General features: G+C 33.6%; 2 protein-coding genes across 19 annotated transcripts; both read right to left on the minus strand.

Moving 5' to 3' along the window:
* Positions 1-12,585: 12,585 nt before the first annotated feature.
* On the minus strand, positions 12,586-17,078 carry LOC145062690 (myosin-12-like). 18 transcript variants are annotated; one of them, XR_013687670.1, is made up of 13 exons: positions 16,403-17,060; positions 16,058-16,195; positions 15,862-15,937; positions 15,712-15,774; positions 15,482-15,612; positions 15,272-15,410; positions 15,107-15,179; positions 14,512-14,587; positions 14,184-14,344; positions 13,959-14,067; positions 13,644-13,783; positions 13,383-13,560; positions 12,586-13,286 (listed from the first exon to the last, which is right to left on the minus strand). XR_013687670.1 is itself a non-coding variant. In XM_079010284.1 (10 exons), the coding sequence occupies exons 6-9, from the start codon at positions 15,384-15,386 to the stop codon at positions 13,405-13,407; spliced, it is 411 nt and encodes a 136-aa protein (XP_078866410.1). In that variant the 5' UTR covers positions 15,387-15,410; positions 15,482-15,612; positions 15,712-15,774; positions 15,862-15,937; positions 16,058-16,158; positions 16,403-17,063; the 3' UTR covers positions 12,586-13,286; positions 13,383-13,404. The 18 variants fall into 18 exon arrangements, 5 of the variants coding, with proteins under 5 accessions (XP_078866410.1, XP_078866408.1, XP_078866409.1 ...); XR_013687669.1 differs by having other exon boundaries at positions 13,959-14,344; positions 16,058-16,158; positions 16,403-17,078; XR_013687676.1 differs by having other exon boundaries at positions 13,959-14,344; positions 15,348-15,410; positions 15,504-15,612; positions 16,403-17,063.
* Positions 17,079-17,404: 326 nt separating this feature from the next.
* LOC145062348 (uncharacterized) lies at positions 17,405-20,973 on the minus strand. Its single transcript, XM_079009964.1, has 7 exons — positions 20,512-20,973; positions 19,338-19,835; positions 19,141-19,251; positions 18,916-19,035; positions 18,676-18,723; positions 18,142-18,572; positions 17,405-18,070 (listed from the first exon to the last, which is right to left on the minus strand). Exons 1-7 carry the CDS (start codon positions 20,957-20,959, stop codon positions 17,456-17,458), a joined length of 2,271 nt encoding a protein of 756 aa, XP_078866090.1. The 5' UTR covers positions 20,960-20,973; the 3' UTR covers positions 17,405-17,455.
* Between the last annotated feature and the right edge of the window lie 1,067 nt (positions 20,974-22,040).

A 22,040-nucleotide genomic window follows, 5' to 3' on the forward strand; every position in this document is an offset into this window, starting at 1 on the left:
TTTGGAGTGACCCGGGTGACATCTATGGACATAAACGGCTTGGATATGGAGTTTACTCTTCAAGAGTAAACTCATAAGAGAGTTTACGGCCCTAATGACCCATTCCCCATGATTTTACGGCCGTAAACTCATGGTGGGGTGTTTTATGGTGATAAATGGTCTTATTTCACTTGGGAACATTGGCTAGGATCCAATCTAGGGCATGGAAAGGAATTAAACCCACAAATCGACCCTTAAATGGAGTTTATGGCAGTAAACTAGGAGTTTACGGTCGTAAACTCCCCCACACTCATTCCTTTGATGTTTTGGTGGTCCTAGGTCCTTTACAATAGTTTCTAAGTCATAAAACAAGCCTTGGGATGAGTTTAAGGTACCATTTGACCATGTATTAGGAGTTTACGACCTAAGAACCCATTCTTGAGGGGTTTACGGCCGTAAGCTCCTATGGGAGTAGTTCAAGCATGTTTAAGGCCCTTATCTTGATTGTGGTTGCTTCTAGACTTCATTCTAAGGCTTTTGAGGTGTGTAAGTGGCATTTTAACACCTTAATTTGAGTTTACTCCCCAATGATAGGTGTTTACGGTCCAAGCATATGCTTAGGCCGTAAACTAATGTTCATGCCCTAAATGAAGAGTTTAAAGTGTTCTAAGTCCATGCAAATAAGTCCCTTAGTCATATCTAAGCTCCAAATGAGGTTTGGAAGGGTTTTAAGGCTCAAAACCCCCATTGCATGTGTTCACAGCCTAAGGAGGTTCTAGGACCATAAACACATGTTTATGGTTCTATTTCTCATACAAATCACGAATTTGAAGGCTAAAGGTGTTATACTAGGAGCTAGGATAGTTACCTTGATGATTTGGAGCTTGTTTTGGATGATTTTGGCTTGATTTCGAGTTTTAGAGAGAGAAAGTAGAGAGAGAGTGGAAAAGGCTTCAAATGAGGCTCTCTCAACTTTATATATGCTCAATGTTTCGTACACGGTCGAATTCTACCCGATACTGTTGATCAGTGAGGCTTTTGGTCGTACCCGATTTAATTATTTTATAACTTGACGGAATAGAACTAAAATTTTTCTAATTAAAATTTCAGGACGTTTCCACGAGTTTCTAATGCGTTTGGACAATTATTAAATCATAATAACAAACTCAAAATTAATGACTTAATGAACGGAAACAATTCAAGACGATGAATTTTTAAAAGACGGAACGGGTTACGACGACGGAACGAACTTTGGGTTGTCACATAAGTGTAGCCACCTAGATAAACTATAGACCCATTCATGACAGTCTTGCCTTAATACCTACTTCCAAAGTATGATTGACTGTGCACAGTTTGAATAACCTAGTTACTCAGGAAGTCGAAACATGCAAAGTGAAACACAAGAATAATACTAATCTATATGGCCCTAACACTTTGAGTGTAAATAAAAACCCTTTTATCTAAGCACCATATTGATTACTCATTATTCATTATATAATGTTTCAATTTATCAACTTAATACTTGAATTAAAACAATAGTCATGCCTATGCTCCAAGCATGCACACTATGTTTACCTATGGTCCTTTCTTTTGTGAAATAGATCATTTTAACTCGACTCCAATGATGCTCATTTCACAATCCCAATCCCTTTTGTAAATGTAAGAATACCAAACTCTTGCCATTTACTGTAATATGTTAGATTCTAAACTTATATGCAATGATTCTCTTGTAATGACTATGCACAAAAGTCACAAAGACTTGGCAACAGACATTACAAAGTATTCCAACAGAGATCAATTCCATGGAAACGAAGTCTCATATTCAAAGTACATTCCTTTGAACATCCTTCTTTGCATTAAGTTTTTCTAATCTTACACAGATTCAGAGAATAACTTCTACCTATGAAAACATTTCCATATTACCATTTTGACAATCACTTCTGAACAAGAATTGCCTCTTTTCATAATATGTCAATATGGTCCTTTCCAAAGTTTACACTATACCTTAGATTGTCCTCGACAATTGTTTAATCATTTTAGTTATATCCGGTTCTATTCCTTTTTCCCTCTTAATGACCTAAGCATTTGGAAAATTTAGAATGGATGTAATCGATACTATACCTGAAGAATATGGGACACGATTCATGCTAAAAAAATTATTTTCCATGTTCTCACAATTCGAACTATGAAGAGGGATGTCGTAATCATAATTGAATTTTGAGATCGCAACATATATAGAATTTCCTTATGTTAAACCATTCCAGCATAACATTGATATATATCTTTGACTAAAGTTGATTAAAATCTCGATCTAAGCTTGTAGAATTGGAATGAAGTATAAAATCCTCTCCCTTAATTATAGCAAAACAACTTTTCAAGGCGAATTGAAACTTTAGTTTTCTATAATTAACATTGCTAACTTGCAACACTAAACATAATAATCATGCTCCCACTAGCATACTGATTATTATCTTACCAGCATAACACCTATGCTACCACTAGCTTTGACATGTTCCTAGTAATCAACTGGACTTCTAGAAATCAATACTTTATTGACTTTCTTACCAAAGTTCAGATTTCTGATACGAGATTGCTTTGATAAGACTTTATCAAAATCATACACCTTTCCTTAGATAGCTCACATGTGTTTAGACCTTTTTCTATTCTCACTAGTTAGTGTGTCGGTTAACCACAGACGCTCGACTAACGACATGAGAATGCAAATATCACAATTGATGTCTACTTCAAATCTACCTAGTGAAAGCATTTCCTCACCATCATTTTCATGAATCGAGGAGAAACCTTATGAAATTTATATTTTATGGTGTATGTGTTCATATCCATGTGAATTTGTCATAACCATAGTCTCAAGACAAGGTTAGTGACAAATCCAAACTCATATGAACTGAACTTGCCCATTCTCATTTTCTTGCCACCCGGCAACACAAGGGTCTACCATTTCTTCCAGGTTGTTATGCAAACAATTGAGAACTTATAGAACTCACAAGCATAGTCAACTTAAACTGGAGTGGGCACAGAAATATGCCAACACAATGGGTTAGAAACCTCAACTTGTGTGCTAGCGATTAACAATACTCTTGATTAGTTCTTGAAACTATCTCAAGATCTTTTAAGACTCCCACTGACCTCTTGACATCTAATATTCTCTTGTCAAGAACCATTCCTTGACAAAACAAATTATTCAAGAGTTAGTGCGGATTCCTATCAAGACAAACACTTCTTCCAATTGGTCTTACTTGGTTTTTGTCTTACCCAAAAGATCCAATATCAAATGTACAAGAGTAAGAAACATGTTACTCTATATTTGATAAGTGTTATAAACCTTTCTTAAAATTATGTCACTCAAGTTACAATCTTAGAGTATGACTCTAAGACTTGTTTTGGAACGAAGTATGATTTATCTTTTGATTTGACCATTTCCACACTTCACGATTCCTCTCCTTAGCCAAACAAATGTACTAAGGTTTTCCTAGAGGATCAATGGTGATATGGTTCCATAATCACTAAGATAATCATAAAACAAGATACTTAAGTACTCTCCCATCTCTACAGATTGGAGAAACTTTTATCTTTCTGCCTTATTTGATTCTTCATATCCGTCCTGCCATACATTGAAACTTTTCCAATGTTTCAGAATTACACTTAAACTTGTAAGTATAACCATATTTACTAAACTTTAGTAAATCATAACAAATAATCTTATCGATCTTTCTGGTGGATAGGCAAACGCACAACCAAGTGTACCCAATCCTTTAGTCCCTTACTTGACTCACACATGCATGTGAGCAAGGAGTTAGTCTTAATTTCCCAAAGATGAAAAATTCTTATTCATCATACAATACGAGTTGTATGAATCCAAGTTTCTATCCAACTGAAACTTGGGTGATGAGAATCTTTCCTTATTTGGAAAATTGTGACACTACCACAAATGAAAGAATCAAATCCATTTTCCAATATTGCTATCAACGAAATCATATAAACGACGTTTTTTCACAAATGTCGTTGTAAGGATACTTAAAATAAATGAAATCAAAACTTTTCTTTTATTTTAAAACTTTTAGAAAAAACTTATCCTACAATGCAAATACATATGAAAAACATGTTGTTATCTATTCCTAAGCAATCTATCATAACTCTTTAAGCAGCAGCTCAAAATTCTGATCACCGAACCATGCGATTGAAATCCATCTCTTCACGATCAGAATCAACATACTCTTTCTTTAAGCTTTCCTTACTTTTCTTTGATTCTACAAAACATCAAAATGTAATTACATTACATCATGTATTAAGAATCTCCAAATAAGAACTTAATAGAGTTAGATATTAGACTTTACCTAAAGTAGAGTCAAATCTTTTTTGACTTTACCATCCTTATGATCTTTCAGGTAAAATGGGCAGCTTCGCAACCAATGTCCCTTCTCTTGGCAATAGAAACATATGGACTCTTTGGAAATGGTGCACGAGACTATCTCAGAATTAGCCTTTCTCTTTACCATTAAATCAAATGACTTGACCATGGCCGATCCCTTTCCATTGGGAAGAGAAAGCTTTTCTGGACTTTTAATGTTACCATTACCAATGTCCATGGAAGAATGGGAAGTAGATCTTCCAATCAAATTTGCTTTACCATTGCTCCAAATAATTGTTGATTCAGTAGCATCGAGCAAATATGTAAGATCATTAAGGGTCATGTCATGGTATGTCACATAGTAGTCCTTAGAGAACTCACTATATGACTTAGGAAGTGATTGAAGAACCCAGTCAGCAGTCAACTTCCTTAAGACCTTGACATCCAACTCTTCCGGCTTGCCAATATGTGACTTAATCTCCAAGATGTAAGCACATATAGACTTTTCTTGCCAAATAGGGATTGAGTGACCTTGAACTTGTGGGTTAGGGAGAATTATTGGAGGAGGTGGAGGAAGTGAAGTATGATGTCTGGTCCTATTAATGCACAACAAAGGGGTTCATCTTTCACCTTGATTTCCATTTGAGATATCATCTTCTTTTGGAAAGCTCTATCCAAAAGGATGAGGAAGACCATAGTTGTCTGAACATAGACATCTATGAGGGAGAAATTCAAGTTTCAGTGGATTTAAGTCCTTAACATAACACCCAATATGAAATATTAAGGCTAGGACCCAACAAACTATTTTATAACTTGTAAGAGGGATGCCGTAATCCAAGCTACAAAATATATGAAGGTAGGTAAATGACGATTTAAAAATTTCCACCATGAAAAACAACATAAACTATTATGTTTTAATTGGATTTGAAACTCCTAGATCTTTTGAGATTCATTGAACTTTCAATGGCATGTTTAAATCTCGATTGTCCCCTCTCAAGTTTGTGACTAGGATGCCGAGAATCACAAACAAGGTGTGAATAACCATGCAAATTGACTTGGTACCCTTAATTTTATCACCCAATCGATGTGTTGGTTAAACACACGCGCTCCACCGATCTATGATAAAACTTAAGTCACCCTTTGCCACACATTGTCCATCCCATGTTAGTGTGTCGGTTAACAACACACGCTCCACTAACGACTTAACAAGGGTGCAAGGTATAATTTCATGGGTTAGCACCAAATTCACATTCTCCTAAGTAACTAAGATTGGGAATTTATAAGTGTTTAGTTACTCAGGGTTTATTATTATACTTTTAATAAAAGGAGAATTAGAGTCCTATCCTACCCGTTCGGCTAACGACCCTCCACCAGTCAAGGAAGCGGTGGGTGAGAGTGGACACCCATTAAACTGCCTTTTTATATGCAGTAACCTTATATCCCCCTTAGAGACTGGCTTCGTAAATGAGGCCTACTAACGGTAAGATTGACTTTACTCTTATATATATATATATATATATATATATATATATATATATATATATATATATATATATATATATATATATATATATATATATATATATAATCATTAACTTTTAATATTATAATAGTATAAGGGTTGAATTTTAAACTATTAAAATTCTAGGGTTTGATTTGGAATTAAAGTATACATAGGGAGGTAACTTTGCAAATTCCAAAACTTGAGGGAAAGTTTTGAAACTTTTCAAAACTCTTAGATTTTCATAACTTATGAGTTTAATTAAGGTTTTAAAAAATTTTTAATGAAGAGACTCTTGAACATCCATAACTTGAGGACAAGTTATGGAGTTCATAAAACCATTGATGACAAAAAGACTCTTCATTTTGTAACTTTTGGCAATTTTATGAGTTTTAGGAGTCATAAATGTGACTTTTCATATAACCATGAGGACAAGTTACAAAAACACATTTTATGAACTACTTTTAGATCAATTTAGATTGAAAAAAACTAACACATAATTTATTTCCTTAATCTAAATTAACTCATAAAACAAGGTAACATGAAAACTTTTGGTATTCCATAACTTGAGGACAAGTTATGGAGTCCATCCAATGTCATTGAGATCAAAATTACACTAACAAACAATTTGCACACAATTTCTATGATCTACCAAAACTCATAAGCATGAACAATCCATATCAATAATTTTCAAGAATCATATAAACATATATAAAACTTGAAACTTTGATAATAACTTTGAAATTGGTTTACCATAATCATTACCACATCAAAAACAAGTTTTATAAGTCCAACACAGTTTAAGGTAATGATTCTAGACCAATTCCAGCCTTAAAACTCGAAGATATGTTGTCTAGGGGTCCAACTCGTCGAGTGCATGAACCAACTCGACAATTTTGATGATTTTACACTTGGACTCGGCGACTCCATCAGTGGACTAGGTGAGTCCACTATCCAGAATAGCAGAAAATCGAATTTTTCAGCATTTTCCAGCAATTTGCATCAAGTATAATTGAAAACAAGCCTAGGCTCTGATACCACTGTTGGGTTTTGAGCATTCTAACACTCCTAAGGTGTTCATGCAACCCTAAATACCTTGGATCTATGTTTTCACTAATTATACATGCAATGGTGTTTCCAAGGTATTAAACCTATAACTAGCATACAATTATCATATACCACACAAGAATCTAGTTAAGATAACATACCTTATGGTGTAGATTGAAGTCTTGATGTATCTAGCCTTAAGAGCTTAGCCCCAATAGTGTGGAAGCCTCAAATGGAATCACAGCACATCATGAACAAAGGAGGAACTTGAGAGAGAATCTCCATCCACCCAAAACCACCATGAATTCCAAGAATACACAAGTGTCGATTTTGGGCAATGTAGTATGTATTTAAATGTGGGATTTCTAGGGTCATGGATATAACCCAAATCCATACTCATGGGTCTTATGATACATGGTTCATGTGGCCCAACTCTTTATGTATCCATACATAAACTTGCTCCAACATGGATCATAAGTCCAACACACATAAATATAACTATTTAACATAATTAGTCCATATAGATTTAATTAGTCTCTTTTTGATCACTAAATCAATTCTAAATTAATTCTTAATCAATAATAATTAAAACCATATGATTTCATATTAATATATTAGTACTTATAATATATTAATAAATCATATATAACCTTCTCTCAAGAGTCCATCCTAACAAATTGTCTTGATGATATGCAACCCAAACGGACCATGCTACTCTCGGGTCAAGTACATACCAATAATAGTTATGGGCTTAGACATCTAATCCAACACTAATTTCTTAAAGAATGAGTATGGCATAAGGTTAACACTTGCCTCCGAATCATCCAATGCATGAATAGTAGATAGATTTCCAAATTGGCAAGGCAAGGTCAAACTACCCGCGTCACCCTCCTTCTTAGGTAGTTTGTTCAACATAGCGGCTGAACAATTTTCATTTAGAACCACCTTCTTCACTTCTTCCATATTCATTCTATTTGTAAGAAGCTCATTTAAAAATTTATCATACTTAGGCATTTGTGCAACCGCCTCGATGAAGGGCATATTAATTTGAAGGGCTTTTATGTGTTCCAGGAACTTTTGATAATCAATATCGTGCTTATCTTGTCTGGCTCGACCTGGAAACGGAAGTGGAGGTTTATATGGCTTAACATGAGGTTTATTTTTCTGTTCAGGTGGGGGACTCGTCAAATCCATGTTTGCGACTTGGCGAGTCGGGTCGGGATTTTGCGATTCCTGAGTTTTTGCTTCTTCCTCTTGCACCATTTTAGGGTCTTCTTTCTGGATAGGGGCCAGAGGAGTTATAATCTTCCCACTCCTAGTTGTCACGATGTTTATATGTGTGCATTTCAGATTATTTCAGTTTTACTAGGAGTCCACCTGGTTATCTTTAATTTACTTTTTGTGCAAGTTAGCCTAGCTGCTTTTCAATGTTAAGAATGGAAGCTGGCTAATTCCTAAGTAGAGCTTGTTGATCTTTCATCATAATTTGATGTTCTCTCAACATGTTTTGTTGATCTTTTAAGGCAACATCGGTATCGTTATGCCTTTTCTCGGACGTGGCTACAAATCTTGTAGGCATATCTTCCAAATCAGATTTCTTTTCTTGCACCGACTCCTCCTTTTGATAAAACCTCTTGCTTTTTGCCTATATTTTTCCTCCTTCGCCTTCTTGTACTCATCATAAGGTAGCCATTCTTTCTTCGGTTTTTGCCAATCATCATCGTATCTCTCACCACTTGAATAACACACGTGGGCTTTCCGATTCCCGTTCTCATCAAGATCACAGTCTTTAGTAAGGTGAGGCCCTCTACAGTTATCACACCCCACTCTAATGGCATGGATGGATTGGTCCATCTTAGCCATTCTTTGATCCATACTCTCCAATTTTGTCATCATTGCTGCCATGTCATCAGAAATAGAGTTCACCACCCCCCGAGTTGAGTCATTCCTTGGGTTATCATATTCTCTAGAGTGCTTAGAGAATTCTTCAATGAGCTCCTTAACTTCGGCCGGATTTTTCTTTGTTAATGGGCCTTGAGAGTCAAGGAGTTGTCTAGTGGTAACTTTTACTCCATCATAGAAAATGGAGACTTCATGTTGAACGTTCAAGTCATTATGAGGACAATTACTCAACAAGCCTTTATATCTCGGTGTCTTCTTTCTTAGGGTCTTCGTCCGTCAATGAGGTGCTGGATACTCCAACTTTCTGGCCCTTTTTCTTGCTAAAAGCTGATCTGAAGCTCTTAAATGGTGACTTCCTTGGTGTTGAAGATGATTCTATGATTTTGTCCTTGTCCTTCCTAAGAGTGGATTCCGGGTTTGCGAGTGGCGGAATCAAGGGTGTGTCTGATCCTCGGGTCATAAAATACCTAAAATAAACAGAAAATACACATAAAAAGAACAAAACAAAACTAAAAACGAAATTGGATTATTGCGATGGACTCGTCGAGTAGCTGCGACTATACTCGATGAGTCAAAGGTAAAACAGGAAAAAAATAGAACTAAAATCCTAAAAGTAGAAAAACCAAAACTCAATCCTAATAATTAATTTACTAAAAAAAAGTAACTTTGTGTAAGATAGATCTCACACAAATAATCGATAATACTTGCAATTAAAATTTATTTTAAAACCGTTCCCCGGCAATGGCGCCAATAACTTGATGTGTGTTTATTTCACTAGTTTTAGTCCTACTTTTAATTATAATTTAAACACACAAAAGGCAGTGTACCTGTCAATTGGTGGTATAGTTGAGCAAACAGGGTATCGAACACAGGGAACGGTAAACTAAACTAACTACTATGATTATCTAAAAAAACAAATAATGAAAGAAAAGAGGTTTTCTCTAGTTTTTCAAGACTAGAAACTTAAGCACTTATCTAACACTCAAACAAAGCAATTAACAGCTAAAACAAACAAAAAGAAACTAAATTCAATATTAAAGGAGACTTTTGTTCAGGTTCGACTTATTTATTCCTATGGTTAAATTTATGGCACGTGCAATGAATTAATTTGTCATTGCCTACCGATTAATGTGATTAGGTTCATGTTCACTATTACTAATCCATAGAAAACAGATCAATTCAAACAGTGGCCAATTGGTTAAACTAATGTGTTTCCTAGTTTATTGATTTAGGTTTAGTGAGACTTGCAGTTAGCTAATCAAACTACTAATTAAATTAACTTCTTATATGATGGTTCGTCACACAAGCTCACACATTGACTTACCTATTTTCTAATTAACCCCTAGTTTCATGTTCACTATTCCTAGGCATATAACATAGTTTTCACATAAATTATATGAGACAAGCAATTAAGAGATGTTCATGCAACTTAATAGACTTGATAATTAACAGAAAATAGTTATTATCAACACATAAGGATGTTTAACAAGCTCAATAAAAAATTCACCAAATTAAATAATCAAAGCCATAAAATTCAAACCATAGTAATAAATTTGTCTACCCTAAACAGAAGCTAAGAGTTTTTAGCTCATAATCATGGCAGAAAGTATCTCACAAACTGAATCTAATGACCTAAACATGTTATAAACAATAGATTAAGAAGAAAGAATAAAGTTGTGCCTTTTGATCTCCTCAAAATTGGATGTTATGATTGATCTTTAGTTTCCAGGGCTCCAGCAATAATCTCAATCGCAATTCAGTCTCCAAGGGTTCTAGAGAGGCTTTTGTTTCGGGCTATTAAGTCCTATTTATATATTTCTAAAAACAGAGGCAACTCGCCGAATCCAGTAACCGACTCGTCGAGCCCCTCATTAAAAATATGTGTGCGGTAAGGACTTTTATTACTTCGCGAATCTTTGTGCCTACTCGTCGAGTAGGTGTCCAACTCGCCGAGTTCTTTAGGTTTTTTACACTTTTTCTTCTTTCTTCAATTCTCAAACTTCCGATTGGATTTCCCGCTTCCTTTTGCTTCCGAGCATGTCTTTTAGGCTGAAAGTATAATTTAAACATAATTAAATACCTTTTGTTCATTAATTGAAATAAAATAGCCAAAAAGTATTAAGATTCTACATAATATATATATATATATATATATATATATATATATATATATATATATATATATATATATGCACACACTAGTTTATAACCCGTAAGAACCACGGTTAAAAAATTAATTAAACTTTAATAGTAAAAACTCGAAATTATTAATCACTTATTTTAAATAAATTATTAATTAAAGAATTTTTTAGTTACATAAAATTATAATCATTGATTTAAATAAATATGTAAACTTATTAATCACTTATTTTAAATAAATTATTAATTAAAGAATTTTTTTAGTTACATAAAATTATAATCATTGATTTAAATAAATAATTTGTATTAATTTTATTTTAATTTTTATTGTAATGCTATTAATTTAATTTAATTAGAGTTGGATGAGTTTCAATAGATAACCATAATTATTGGTTCTCCAAGGAACCAAATTTTATTTTCAAGTACTAGAGTTTATTCTTTATCGAAAAAAAAAACTAAAAAAAATCTAAATTCATAACATAACATTGTGAAAATTAAATATATTTTTCGGATTCACCGTGTGAATTTAGATTCACAATGTGAATTTGACGAATTATTTTTTTTCGAATTTAATATCATTGGAAAAAGGATAAAAAGTTAAGAATTTCTGTATTTTTAGTTTTTTTTTTTTTTTTGATAAAAAATAAGTTATAAAAGTTGAAAAAAAAAATCGATTCATTAGTTCATTCGTTAATTATGGTTCTCTATTGAACCTCACCCTATATATATATATATATATATATATATATATATATATATATATATATATATATATATATATATATATATATATATTTGCAGTGTTATCATTTCCTAGAGATCCAACGGTCCATTTCTTTGATTTTAAGACAGTAACTTCCTAACATCGAGACCTTCATATCCAACAGTTGAATTGTCAATATTAGCTCTGGAGGCTCGAGAATCGTCGCTATTGTTTGCTGGATAGTAGCAATCTTTTTTGGTGATATTCATCCTTTCTCTTTTTCTTATTTGATTCCATACACTTAAAGTAATCTTATTCCAAATGTATGATGATTATTGTATGCTTCTTATACATCTACCGAAGACTTTATTGATCAAATATTTGTGATTGTGGATTTGAAGCGACTCTAGTAGCCCTCTAGTTTTTACTCTCGTTTTGAAGGGTTTTCCACGCTAAAATTCCGGTGTCTCATTTTGATTTATTCCTTATTGTTTTGGGCCGATTATATTAATCATATAACTTGTATTGGGGCTGTTTCGTTTGACATGAAAATACCATATTTTTATGCATCCTCAAAGGTTCATTAAAATCCGGAAAGTTTAGCCAAACAAAGTTCATTTTCGCATTACTATTTACCATCGTGGCTGCGTTTTTCCAATCAAATAATCAACATGGGTCATGTATATGGTTTTTTATTATCATGTTAATTATTTTTGAAGGAATAGATTGTAGTATTAATCTTTTAGCACATGCCGTATAAAAATGAATCGTATGTACATTAAAAGTCATACAGATATCTAATGGAGCAGAAGGATACGAAGCCACATTTAACTAAATATTATGAAATTATTTTCTTCCTCTGCATCGGTTGGTGCGTCCTTAAGCAAAGGTTATTAATAAGAACTAGTGAAGATTCCCCGCGTTGCGGGGGTTGGAAGCCATCGGTTGATTGCAAACGAATCACGTTACTCAAAAAAAAATTGTACAACTCTTATGTTGTTTTATAAGTATACAGTTGGTCGCTAATCTTGTTATAGAGTGCACGATATGCTACTTTTGTTGAATGCTCTCTAATACAAAATTTTGAATACTGATGATATAATCCATAATCTGTAAAAGCAACAAAATGAAATATGTCAAAAAGTCGTAAAATATGTTAAAGACAAAAGATGGCAGAAGGAATCTCATCAGAAATACTATGTAATATTTGTTGGTATTCTGTGCTCTTGAGGTAATATCAGTTCTTGAAGATCATCAACCTCCACTTGTTTCATGATTAAAAAATGTGTTTAGTTGAATTGAATGGAATGGACACCATAATGAATAGCCTATTCCATTCTGTTAGAGAAACAAACATTTTTTCATGTCATTCCGATGGAATGGATGATTCCATTCCAGCATACCAGACACTAAAAATGTAAACAATGGATGATTCCATTTCATGTATTTGACATTCAGCTTTTTCGTTACAACGGGACACGAATCACAAAATCTAATGATTCCTCTTGTTGACCGAAAGGTTGCTACTTTGTTAAAGATTGCTGCTCTGTTCTTGTTGACCATTTATCTTGGAAATGCTATACGGTTCTATTCTCTAGATGATATATGAACACCACGACCCCTACCCTTTGTAGTTGGTGAACTCTCTGCAAAAAAAAATTGTCAACACATAATGAAAAATGCAAAAAATAATAATATACTTTACATTAGGAGGCTACCACTGCTACTATGTCGTCTCTTACCTCAGTAACCGCTTCAGAAAAATCAACATTGAATCCCCATTGAAACGTACAAATCAAAAATCAACAATCGTGCTTCCAACTCTTCTCTTCCATCATGAATATTTGCTACTTCATAGCAAATAGTTGGATCCAAATAATGAAACAATCTCAGATATCCTAATTTAAATTTCTTTGCATCCTGGAAACATTTATTGATACTCTTAGATACATTGTAAATATAAAAAAAGGGTAGATAGAAAAATCTGGAAAAATTGAAGTTACCTCTGGGGGTGCTGCACAAAGCATGTAAAAGGAATGATAGTTTCTCTCGGGGTCAGATACTTGGAAAACATGTGATCTTTCTAGAACGTAAGTTCTGACTGCAGCCCCTAATATCCTTCCTTGCTTATCGAATTGGATCTCTATAAATTTTGTGAATTAGATGCTAGATTTTAAAGGTGAAAAATATTGTATACATATTTTTTTTTTATTTCATTTCCAGGTTGATAATCTGTCTGAAAGAGGGTAAATGCCTATTTTACCCTTAGATTTTATAAAACAAATTTCAAATAATGTGAAGTAGCAAAGAATGGATACCTCCAGATAGGTGATTTGATGTTGTTTTCAATACTGAGAGAGTAATTATATCTTTGAAGAATTTTTATAGCCAAATCATTGCAAGTTGTATTTTGTTTTCTATCTCTTCCTGTAGAAATAACTAATAACTATCACATTGTCTAAATTTATGCCAAGGCTGCAGGATGTAGCACCATTAATGGAAGTTTTTGATTCTATTTCAAGCACAAGAAAGAAGATCAATACAGTTTATTGTTTTTTGATGTTAACTGTAAGGGTGTTCATTGTTAACTGGATTTATAAACGATTGTAACACCAATACTTGAATCAGATGAACTTGATGGCTAGTTGACTAAAATATATGTGAAGCTGCTCTCTGTTGATGTGGATGTGAATATTGGAGTTGCCTGATCAAGTAGTATCACATAACAGAATGATCAATTTATGAATTAAAGGTATGGTAAGAAATTGTTTTGGATTATTTCTAATTAGGAACAAAATGGACATTAGTGTTGCATCAATTTTTACAAATTGACTACTCTGGTAGAATAACTTGCACAAAGAGATGACTAACCTGTAAGTCCAAGCGAGTTGTCGAACGCCAAAAAACTATACTTATAGAGTACAATCAGGTTGAAACCATTGTTCCTCTGTACAAATCAGGAGTTCAAAGGTGAGTTTCTTCAAATACAAAATAAAACAAACAATTGAAACCGATGTAAGTTCATCTACAAGACGCTAAACAAATTCGTTGGTACTTTCCACTTCAATGGTAGGCATTGACTAAGAAAGCTAATTGGACAGATGTTGAGCTAGTCGAAAGTGGCAGAACCATTCAAAATCAAGCCATGTATTAACTTTCTGTGTAATTTTAGAGAAGTTGAAAACGACAATTAATCCCAAATAGGGAAAAAAAAAACTTCAAACCAAAGAAAAGTTGCTAAAAAACATCATTAAATATTCCTTTCAAATCAAAATATGACGGTCAAATGTCGGCGATATGATACTGCAAAATAAGTATCTCGTAATGTTGGTAAAATAGAAAAGTAAAACCAAACACATCAATAACAATCAAAAGTGGAACATAAAAAATTATAGCCTCTGGACTCATAAATCGAAGGGCATAAAAGAAGCAAAATAAGAGGAATTGATGATCGACAAACCCATACCTACAATTTGTCGATGGTTTCTACATAGCCAAAGATGAGAAGAGAAGCATGTTGGCTTAACCGAAGGAGCTACCTGCACAATTTAGTGAGTGAAAATCAGGGCTAAAAATCCCACATCTCATAAAATTGTTTTATATTTGCTAAAATAGAATTTATATTTTATACCATATAAGCCAGAATTTTTTCTTTCTGGCAATATGCAAAGGAGAAATTGAGGGGCACCAGGGACTTTTGCACTTACTACAGGTCCAAATTTTGGATTATGTGGGTCTTCTTCCATTAGTGAAAATGGGCGATCAAAAATCTGAGAAGCAAAAATAAAAAAATCAAAATCAACTCAAATGCAAAGTTAAAGGAAAGAAAAGAAAAGTAAACCTTTGACTTTGACCTACGACACCTCTATTTCTTCCACAATTTATGAGCTCCGGCGCAAGATAACATGCATCACACTTGGCTGAAAAATTGACGGCTACCCATTTCTCAATTTTAATGGGAGTGAAAAGCTTCTGCAACAAAAAAAAAATTCAAATACATAAAGCAGAAAAGAAGATAATAGATATTTAAGTTGAAAGTAAAATGGCAACAACAAAATAAGAATAGAATACCTTCTTATTAAAGTTCCATCGCCCATTACAAGGACAAATGTCTTCTCTATTACCAACCTTCAACTGTAATTTAAAAAAAAAAAGTAAATGAGAAAAATATCATGATGAATATATGAAATTACAGAAATACCCTTATCTTATCACACAAACCTTTGGTGCCTGAAGAACAGGGCGCTCAACTTGAACAATTTGTCTCTGAATAGTGATTCCCCACCAAACCAATAGGCTAATCAACCCAAACAATGTTTCATTTTTATGATGAAGCAATTCATAATATCCAAAGAGATAAAAAGTAAAATCAGAAAAAAAGTTGTTGGTGCTTCAAACATTATTTAGAATTAAATACCTGATGATAAATTAATTGGAATGAATTGGTTTGTGTCTGGGCAAAAGAAGGGAGTTTGATAGTGTAGTAATGGCATCAGACTTGCAATGGAGATAAACTTTCTAGTAAACACCTCCCATGTTGATCCAGTTGTAGCACCTAAATTTAAATATTTAAAAAAAATACAATTTTTAGCAAGAATGAATGAATGACGAATACGATTTAACAAAGGATTAGATAATCTTACCATGAGTATACCAATATCAGTGTTTACAATGGTTTTGGATTAGAACCCACAATAAGAACATCAAAACACAAAATCAGATAAATAAAAACAGGATTTTGAAATTGGAAATCGGAAATTACCTAGTCTCAGTGGTCGTTGTAATTGAATGGCGTGTACGACGGGTTTCGTTGTTGCCAGATGAAGCGACCATGGCAGTGGCGGTGCCAGTATCCGGATTCCAAGCGAGACCCGTACCTATCGTTGTGACCTTATAGTCTTTCAAGTTCTTCAAGTTGTAATCGTTCTACTTCTTCGACTAAAATCACTGCATTCTTCAAGTAGACCCTAGATTTAGTGTGCGACAGACATCGGTGACACCATAGTGGAAGCGGAAAGGATGGAAGATAGAAGGTTTTGGAGATAAACTGTGTTCAAGGGCGGTGGGTTGGTATCTATCGGTCCTAACAGCCTCCCCCGACACGATGTGACAACGAAACCACCATGGTTTCTCCATCTGGGTTTGCTGCGGGAGAAACGAAACAGAAGAAGAAGAAGAAGTGGAGGAGCCCGTCGGAAACCTTTTCTTCCAACTGATCGAACCCCGTCGCATCCACATCTTCATCTTCCGTCGAGAAAAGCTCCACTGAAGACCCCCTCTGCGTCACCGCTATCGGACGGAACAAAATCGATAGGTGGGTCGTTTTAGGTTTAGAAGACAAAAATTAGATACATAACGGAAAGAAATTACCCGGGGAAGAAAAGAACGAAGAAGCAACTGGAAGAAGGAGGATGCGGTGGATGGATTTTAACCCCGGAAGACTAAATGGCGGTGCGTAGTAAAAAGGAAGTCGGTGAAGAGAGGCTATCTTATGGCAAACTTGAATGGTAAAAAAAAATAGACGGAATTGTAACATTATCCATAATCAAGGGGCTATTTATGTCAAATCCTTAGCAGTTTACTGTATCTATAGTATAATTAAAACAACTTTTAAAACAATGTAGTAGGATTGCTTTATGTGTGATTTCGGTTCCAGGGACCTACGATTATGTAAAATGTAGCATTTATTCCCAATAGCTATAATTTTCCAAGTTAACAGTGAATCAGATAATTGTCATATGATAAAGTAGCAACTAACACGATATCGAGCTCAAGAAAACTTAGTACTACACATTTTATAACCAGTCAAACAAATTTAATAAAACTGGACATCACTTTTCTTACCAAAAATACTACCACCATATGTGGCACTAATCAAGTCTATGACAAGAGGGAATTGCAGGGTAACAAAAGAAGTAATTGGTAGACATGTCAGCAAAACTATTGGAACAAGAATCCTTGAGTTGCTTTGGCCAAATACAAGATACAATGTTGCACCAAAAGCTATTATCATGGCCGTGGTTGAGATGAACAAGGTGGCCAAACCAATTATCAACTTTGTAGGCAACTTGTAGAGAAAGTCTTGTTCAGCAAAACGTGCGGTGAGAATGGACAAAAACATTAACAACGAAGTAACAGATGCGAATAGTGATATTGCATCTGATATCGCAAATATTGTGAAGGCAGGGCTGTTAGTAAAAACTGGTAACCCCGTGTCCTGATTGTTTCCTCCTGGCACTGTAATAGCTGCGGCAAACACAATGGTGGTGATTAATGCAGCTGTGATTGAATAAGACTCTGCAGTGGCCTTCATCCACTTTTCTCCCTCTATAACCAACTCCCTATGTTCTCGTGTAAATACCATTTGTGGTGATTCGCCGAAAGAGTTCTTTTGAATGATGTTTAGAGGACATACAAATTCTTCAACTTCCTATAAGATTACAATATGTTAACCTTGCTAAATAAATCTAATTCGAATTCTGAATGAAGTGAGATTGCTACCTTAAACCACTGAAGTTCACTCTGTATTTGTAATGCTGCCCCTGATATAAGATTGAGTTTGTTGACAGGTGCCAATCTTGCAGCCAGATGCAAGAGATTATTGCCAGAAGAATCTTTGACTGTTCTATAAATGTTTTTATGTTCGCTCATTTGATACAATAGGTTGTAAATCTTTTCTGAGCGATTGATCACAGCATATTGAATAATATTGTGACCGTTTTTATTTGCACTCCATATGGCATTTGGGAAGAAATACACAATATGGTCCACAACATCATATGCATTTTGCCCTGTAGCTTCAAGGATCGGATTGGTGTAATAGTGATGGTGATCGCTGGGCTCATTCGAATAGCTTATCAATTTACACACCTCCAATAATAGTTCAATAGCCTCATTATAAGTTCGAACTCTCTCTTTAATGAATGGCCACACTGCAACACATACGGAAAAAGCATCTCAGCTGACAAAGAAATAGACATTTATGTCACTTCATTTTTTAGTGATACAATGATGGTAATTGTTGCTTCATCTTACCAAAAAACTTAAGGATTAGCTTGAAAAGCAAATTTATCCCATAAATCCCTGCATTATGGAATAGAAAGTTTGTTAAAATTATATTGAATGTGCAACTAATAAAGGAGAGATTGCATTATGGAATAGAAAGTTTGTTAAAATTATATAGATGGGTGGTTGTGTGTAAACCAAATGAGATAGGTAGCTAGTATAGCACAAAGAACCTTTGAAGTTTGAACAAAAAATCAACTCATGACCAACCTGTATAGAATAGGTTGACTAGTAGTTGCACACGGAAACAACACGACGGATTATTGCTCTGAGCATACCAAATACTGGAAAGAGCATTAATTATCGTCCAACGTAACATATCACTATTCCCTTCAACATTGAGATCAATTAATTTAGAGGAAGTTCGTTAGAGTGGCGTTATAATTTATTTAATATGTAAAGAAACATGCAAAATGAAAATATAAATAAACAAACCTATATATTTTTCCAAACGATTTAGTTCACTTGGGAAATTTTGAGCTATAGCCATCAGCACAGCATCACTATGCAATTTTCTGTAACGCTCCACCAAGTCACACGCCAAACCTAATATATTAATCCAAAGTTAGTTCGTATGAAATAAGTAGTGAGATTTTTAACTGCATGAATTTGATTCAAATATATACACATACCAAAGTCAGAAGAAGAAATAACAGTAACTAGAAGCTCATCGCCACTTGAACCAGAAAACTGAGCATCCTTTTCTACGTCAGTATTGATGTGTTGCAAAAGATGCTGAGATGTTTCCCCATGCATATTTGAAAGAGCCACGGCTAGTGGTGAGCGACCCTCGTTGTCCTTTACAAACAACAAATTTGGGTTTCTTTTCATCAAGATGTCAGTAGCTTCAGTGTTGCCGACAATAGCAGCAACATGAAGTAGTGTGCTTCCATCTGAATTTCGAACGTCCACTAGCGTGTTACCCTGTGTCCATTCCAACATTTTCTCTAACAAGTCCAGGCTCTCGGTACTGCCCACAGCTACATGGAGGGCAGTATTGTTGTTATTGGTGATTTTGTCTGTTACTGTAACTTCTCTTCTCCTCAAAATGTCATAAACATCATCCCAATATCCGGCGAGAGTAGCCTGATACAATCTTTGGTGTACCCCTGCTCTTTCTCCTTCTTCTCCTTTATTTAAATTTACATAATTTTGTTATGGAGGTAAAAAGCCACAGTATTACTTTTAAAGTTCGTCCATTAATTAACTACAACGACGTGATTTGCTCACAATTAATTAGAAATGTAAGCTGTTATTTTTATAAACTTATAAACTTGTACGATGCATGTATTTATAAAAAAAGGTTTAATCATTTGTACTTCTTTACTAGATTATTTAAATGGATGCATGTGATGCCGTCAAATTAGGAAGTAGATTAAACAAAGTAAGTCAATTAATTTATTGCATCATGGGGAACATTAGACACAAATATATATATATATATATATATATATATATATATATATATATATATATATATATATATATATATATATAATCCGGTAATTTCTCAAATTTCATGATCGATTGTTAAGATATAACATAATCACATTGCCTTGCATACATATGTGCTTGACAATTCATATGGTCATCATTAAATTCAAAATGAAAGTTGATCAAGCCATTAATGTTTTGTCAAATAAAACTAATGTAGTAAATGACAATTTAATACATTCCCGTTTAGGACAAAAAAGTAAAATCTAAGAAATATAGTAGTAATTTAACCATGAATAAGCCTCTCTAAAAAAATTAAATCACCAACCATGCAACGTAAAGATAGATTGGCAAAGAAGATACTGTACGTACCTGCAATTAGCACCTGTGAAAGAACAGCAGGACCATAGATTGTCTTCAGTTCATCCCATAAATCTTTTGCAGTGAAATCTGCATCCGAGTGTTGGGGTTTCTCTGCAAGACGATTCAGAACATACCCTAGTATTTCTTTAGCTAGAGAACCAAGAATCCAACCTTTGACCAGGGAATCTGATCTTCTCCACATCTTGTGACGGCGATGGTGATTATCCAGGTTCTCCGTCCCGGAAAAACTGACTTGAGGGCTTACAAGTGTTCCATCGATGAAACCAAACATACCATGACTCTCTAACAGACATATCATCTGTTTTTGCCACATACTATACTCATCCCTACCACTGAGCTTCAAAGTGACAAAATTGGGGGCACAAACATGTGATGGGTATGGATATTCTTCTCCAACTTCCAATGTGACATCGGGATTAAAGCTTGAGCTTGCCATATAACTATCTTCTTTGAAATATGTAATACTCCTTCCAACTTCTTACATATTTAAACTACAAAGATGAAGTTGACTTGAATCATCGTGGAAAATCCAAGATGCAATCTCCACTAATATTTTTTTGTTAAATAATTTAAGTTGTTATGGTCTTTGTTTTTGGCTATATATTGCTGTTAACGTAATGTCTAAACATGCATTACTGAGCTGTTCACATGCAACGCATATAAAAACGCGCATATATATATATATATATATATATATATATATATATATATATATATATATATATATATATATATATATATATATAGTAGGCGGATGTCCACGCGTTACGCAGAAGAATCTGTATAGCAGAAATCTTTACAAATATATGTTTTTTTAAATATAAGAATAATGTTGTTAAATTTGATATAATAATTCGTATACTAAGTTGATATAACATATTTATTATTTTGAATTATATGATAATATATAAATATATTAAAACTGCATAATCTCAATCTTTTGAATGACCTCTACCTGCGGGTTACTCATTAATCAAATTAAATATAATATATGGTTTAATGTTATTTATAGTTGTTGTTATTGTTAATTAAGTTTTTTAAAATTTATTTTGCTTAACGTTTTAATTTCTATCATTGTAATAATTTATAACATCAAATAATTTTTTTTTTTTATTTTAAAGGTAAGAATATAATCATTTATATGAAGTTTTTTTTAACTATTGTTATTGTAAGTTATTTTAAGCTACTTATTTTAAAACTTTTAACGATTATAAAAATATCTTTAGGAAATATTTTAGTTAAATTGATAATACAATTTAGTTTTTGTATTAAGCACTACAATTAAAATATTCTTTGGGTTTTTTAAGTTGAACTGCAGTTTATATTGAGGTTGATCCTATAATGTTATATTTAAATTAACAATTTAAGTATTTTGTCCAAACTATTCAAAAGTTGTAGCTTTAAACTGATAATGGTTTTCATAAACCAACATATCAAATTTAATAAATTGAGTATAATATGTTAAAAGTTAATGACATAGCTTATAAGTAGAAGCAAAAATATTATTTTAATATTAA

Source organism: Lactuca serriola, chromosome 7, assembly GCF_051521515.1.
Source record: "Lactuca serriola cultivar US96UC23 chromosome 7, Lser_US96UC23_V15, whole genome shotgun sequence".
Classification (NCBI taxonomy): Eukaryota; Viridiplantae; Streptophyta; class Magnoliopsida; order Asterales; family Asteraceae; genus Lactuca; species Lactuca serriola.

Bases quoted from the DNA above. Each gene is read 5' to 3' on its own strand.
- LOC145062690 (XM_079010284.1), bottom strand. From the start codon at position 15,386: ATGGAAGAAGACCCACATAATCCAAAATTTGGACCTGTA. The intron at 14,588-15,347 runs GTAAGTGCAAAA...TGATTTGTACAG, and splicing joins ATCCAAAATTTGGACCTGTA to AGGAACAATGGTTTCAACCT. The intron at 13,784-14,511 runs GTTAGTCATCTC...CAAAATTTATAG, and splicing joins CAACTCGCTTGGACTTACAG to AGATCCAATTCGATAAGCAA.
- LOC145062348 (XM_079009964.1), bottom strand. From the start codon at position 20,959: ATGGCAAGCTCAAGCTTTAATCCCGATGTCACATTGGAAGTTGGAGAA. The intron at 19,036-19,140 runs GTTTGTTTATTT...TCAATGTTGAAG, and splicing joins TCGTTTGGAAAAATATATAG to GGAATAGTGATATGTTACGT. The intron at 18,573-18,675 runs GTAAGATGAAGC...TATGTGTTGCAG, and splicing joins GCTAATCCTTAAGTTTTTTG to TGTGGCCATTCATTAAAGAG.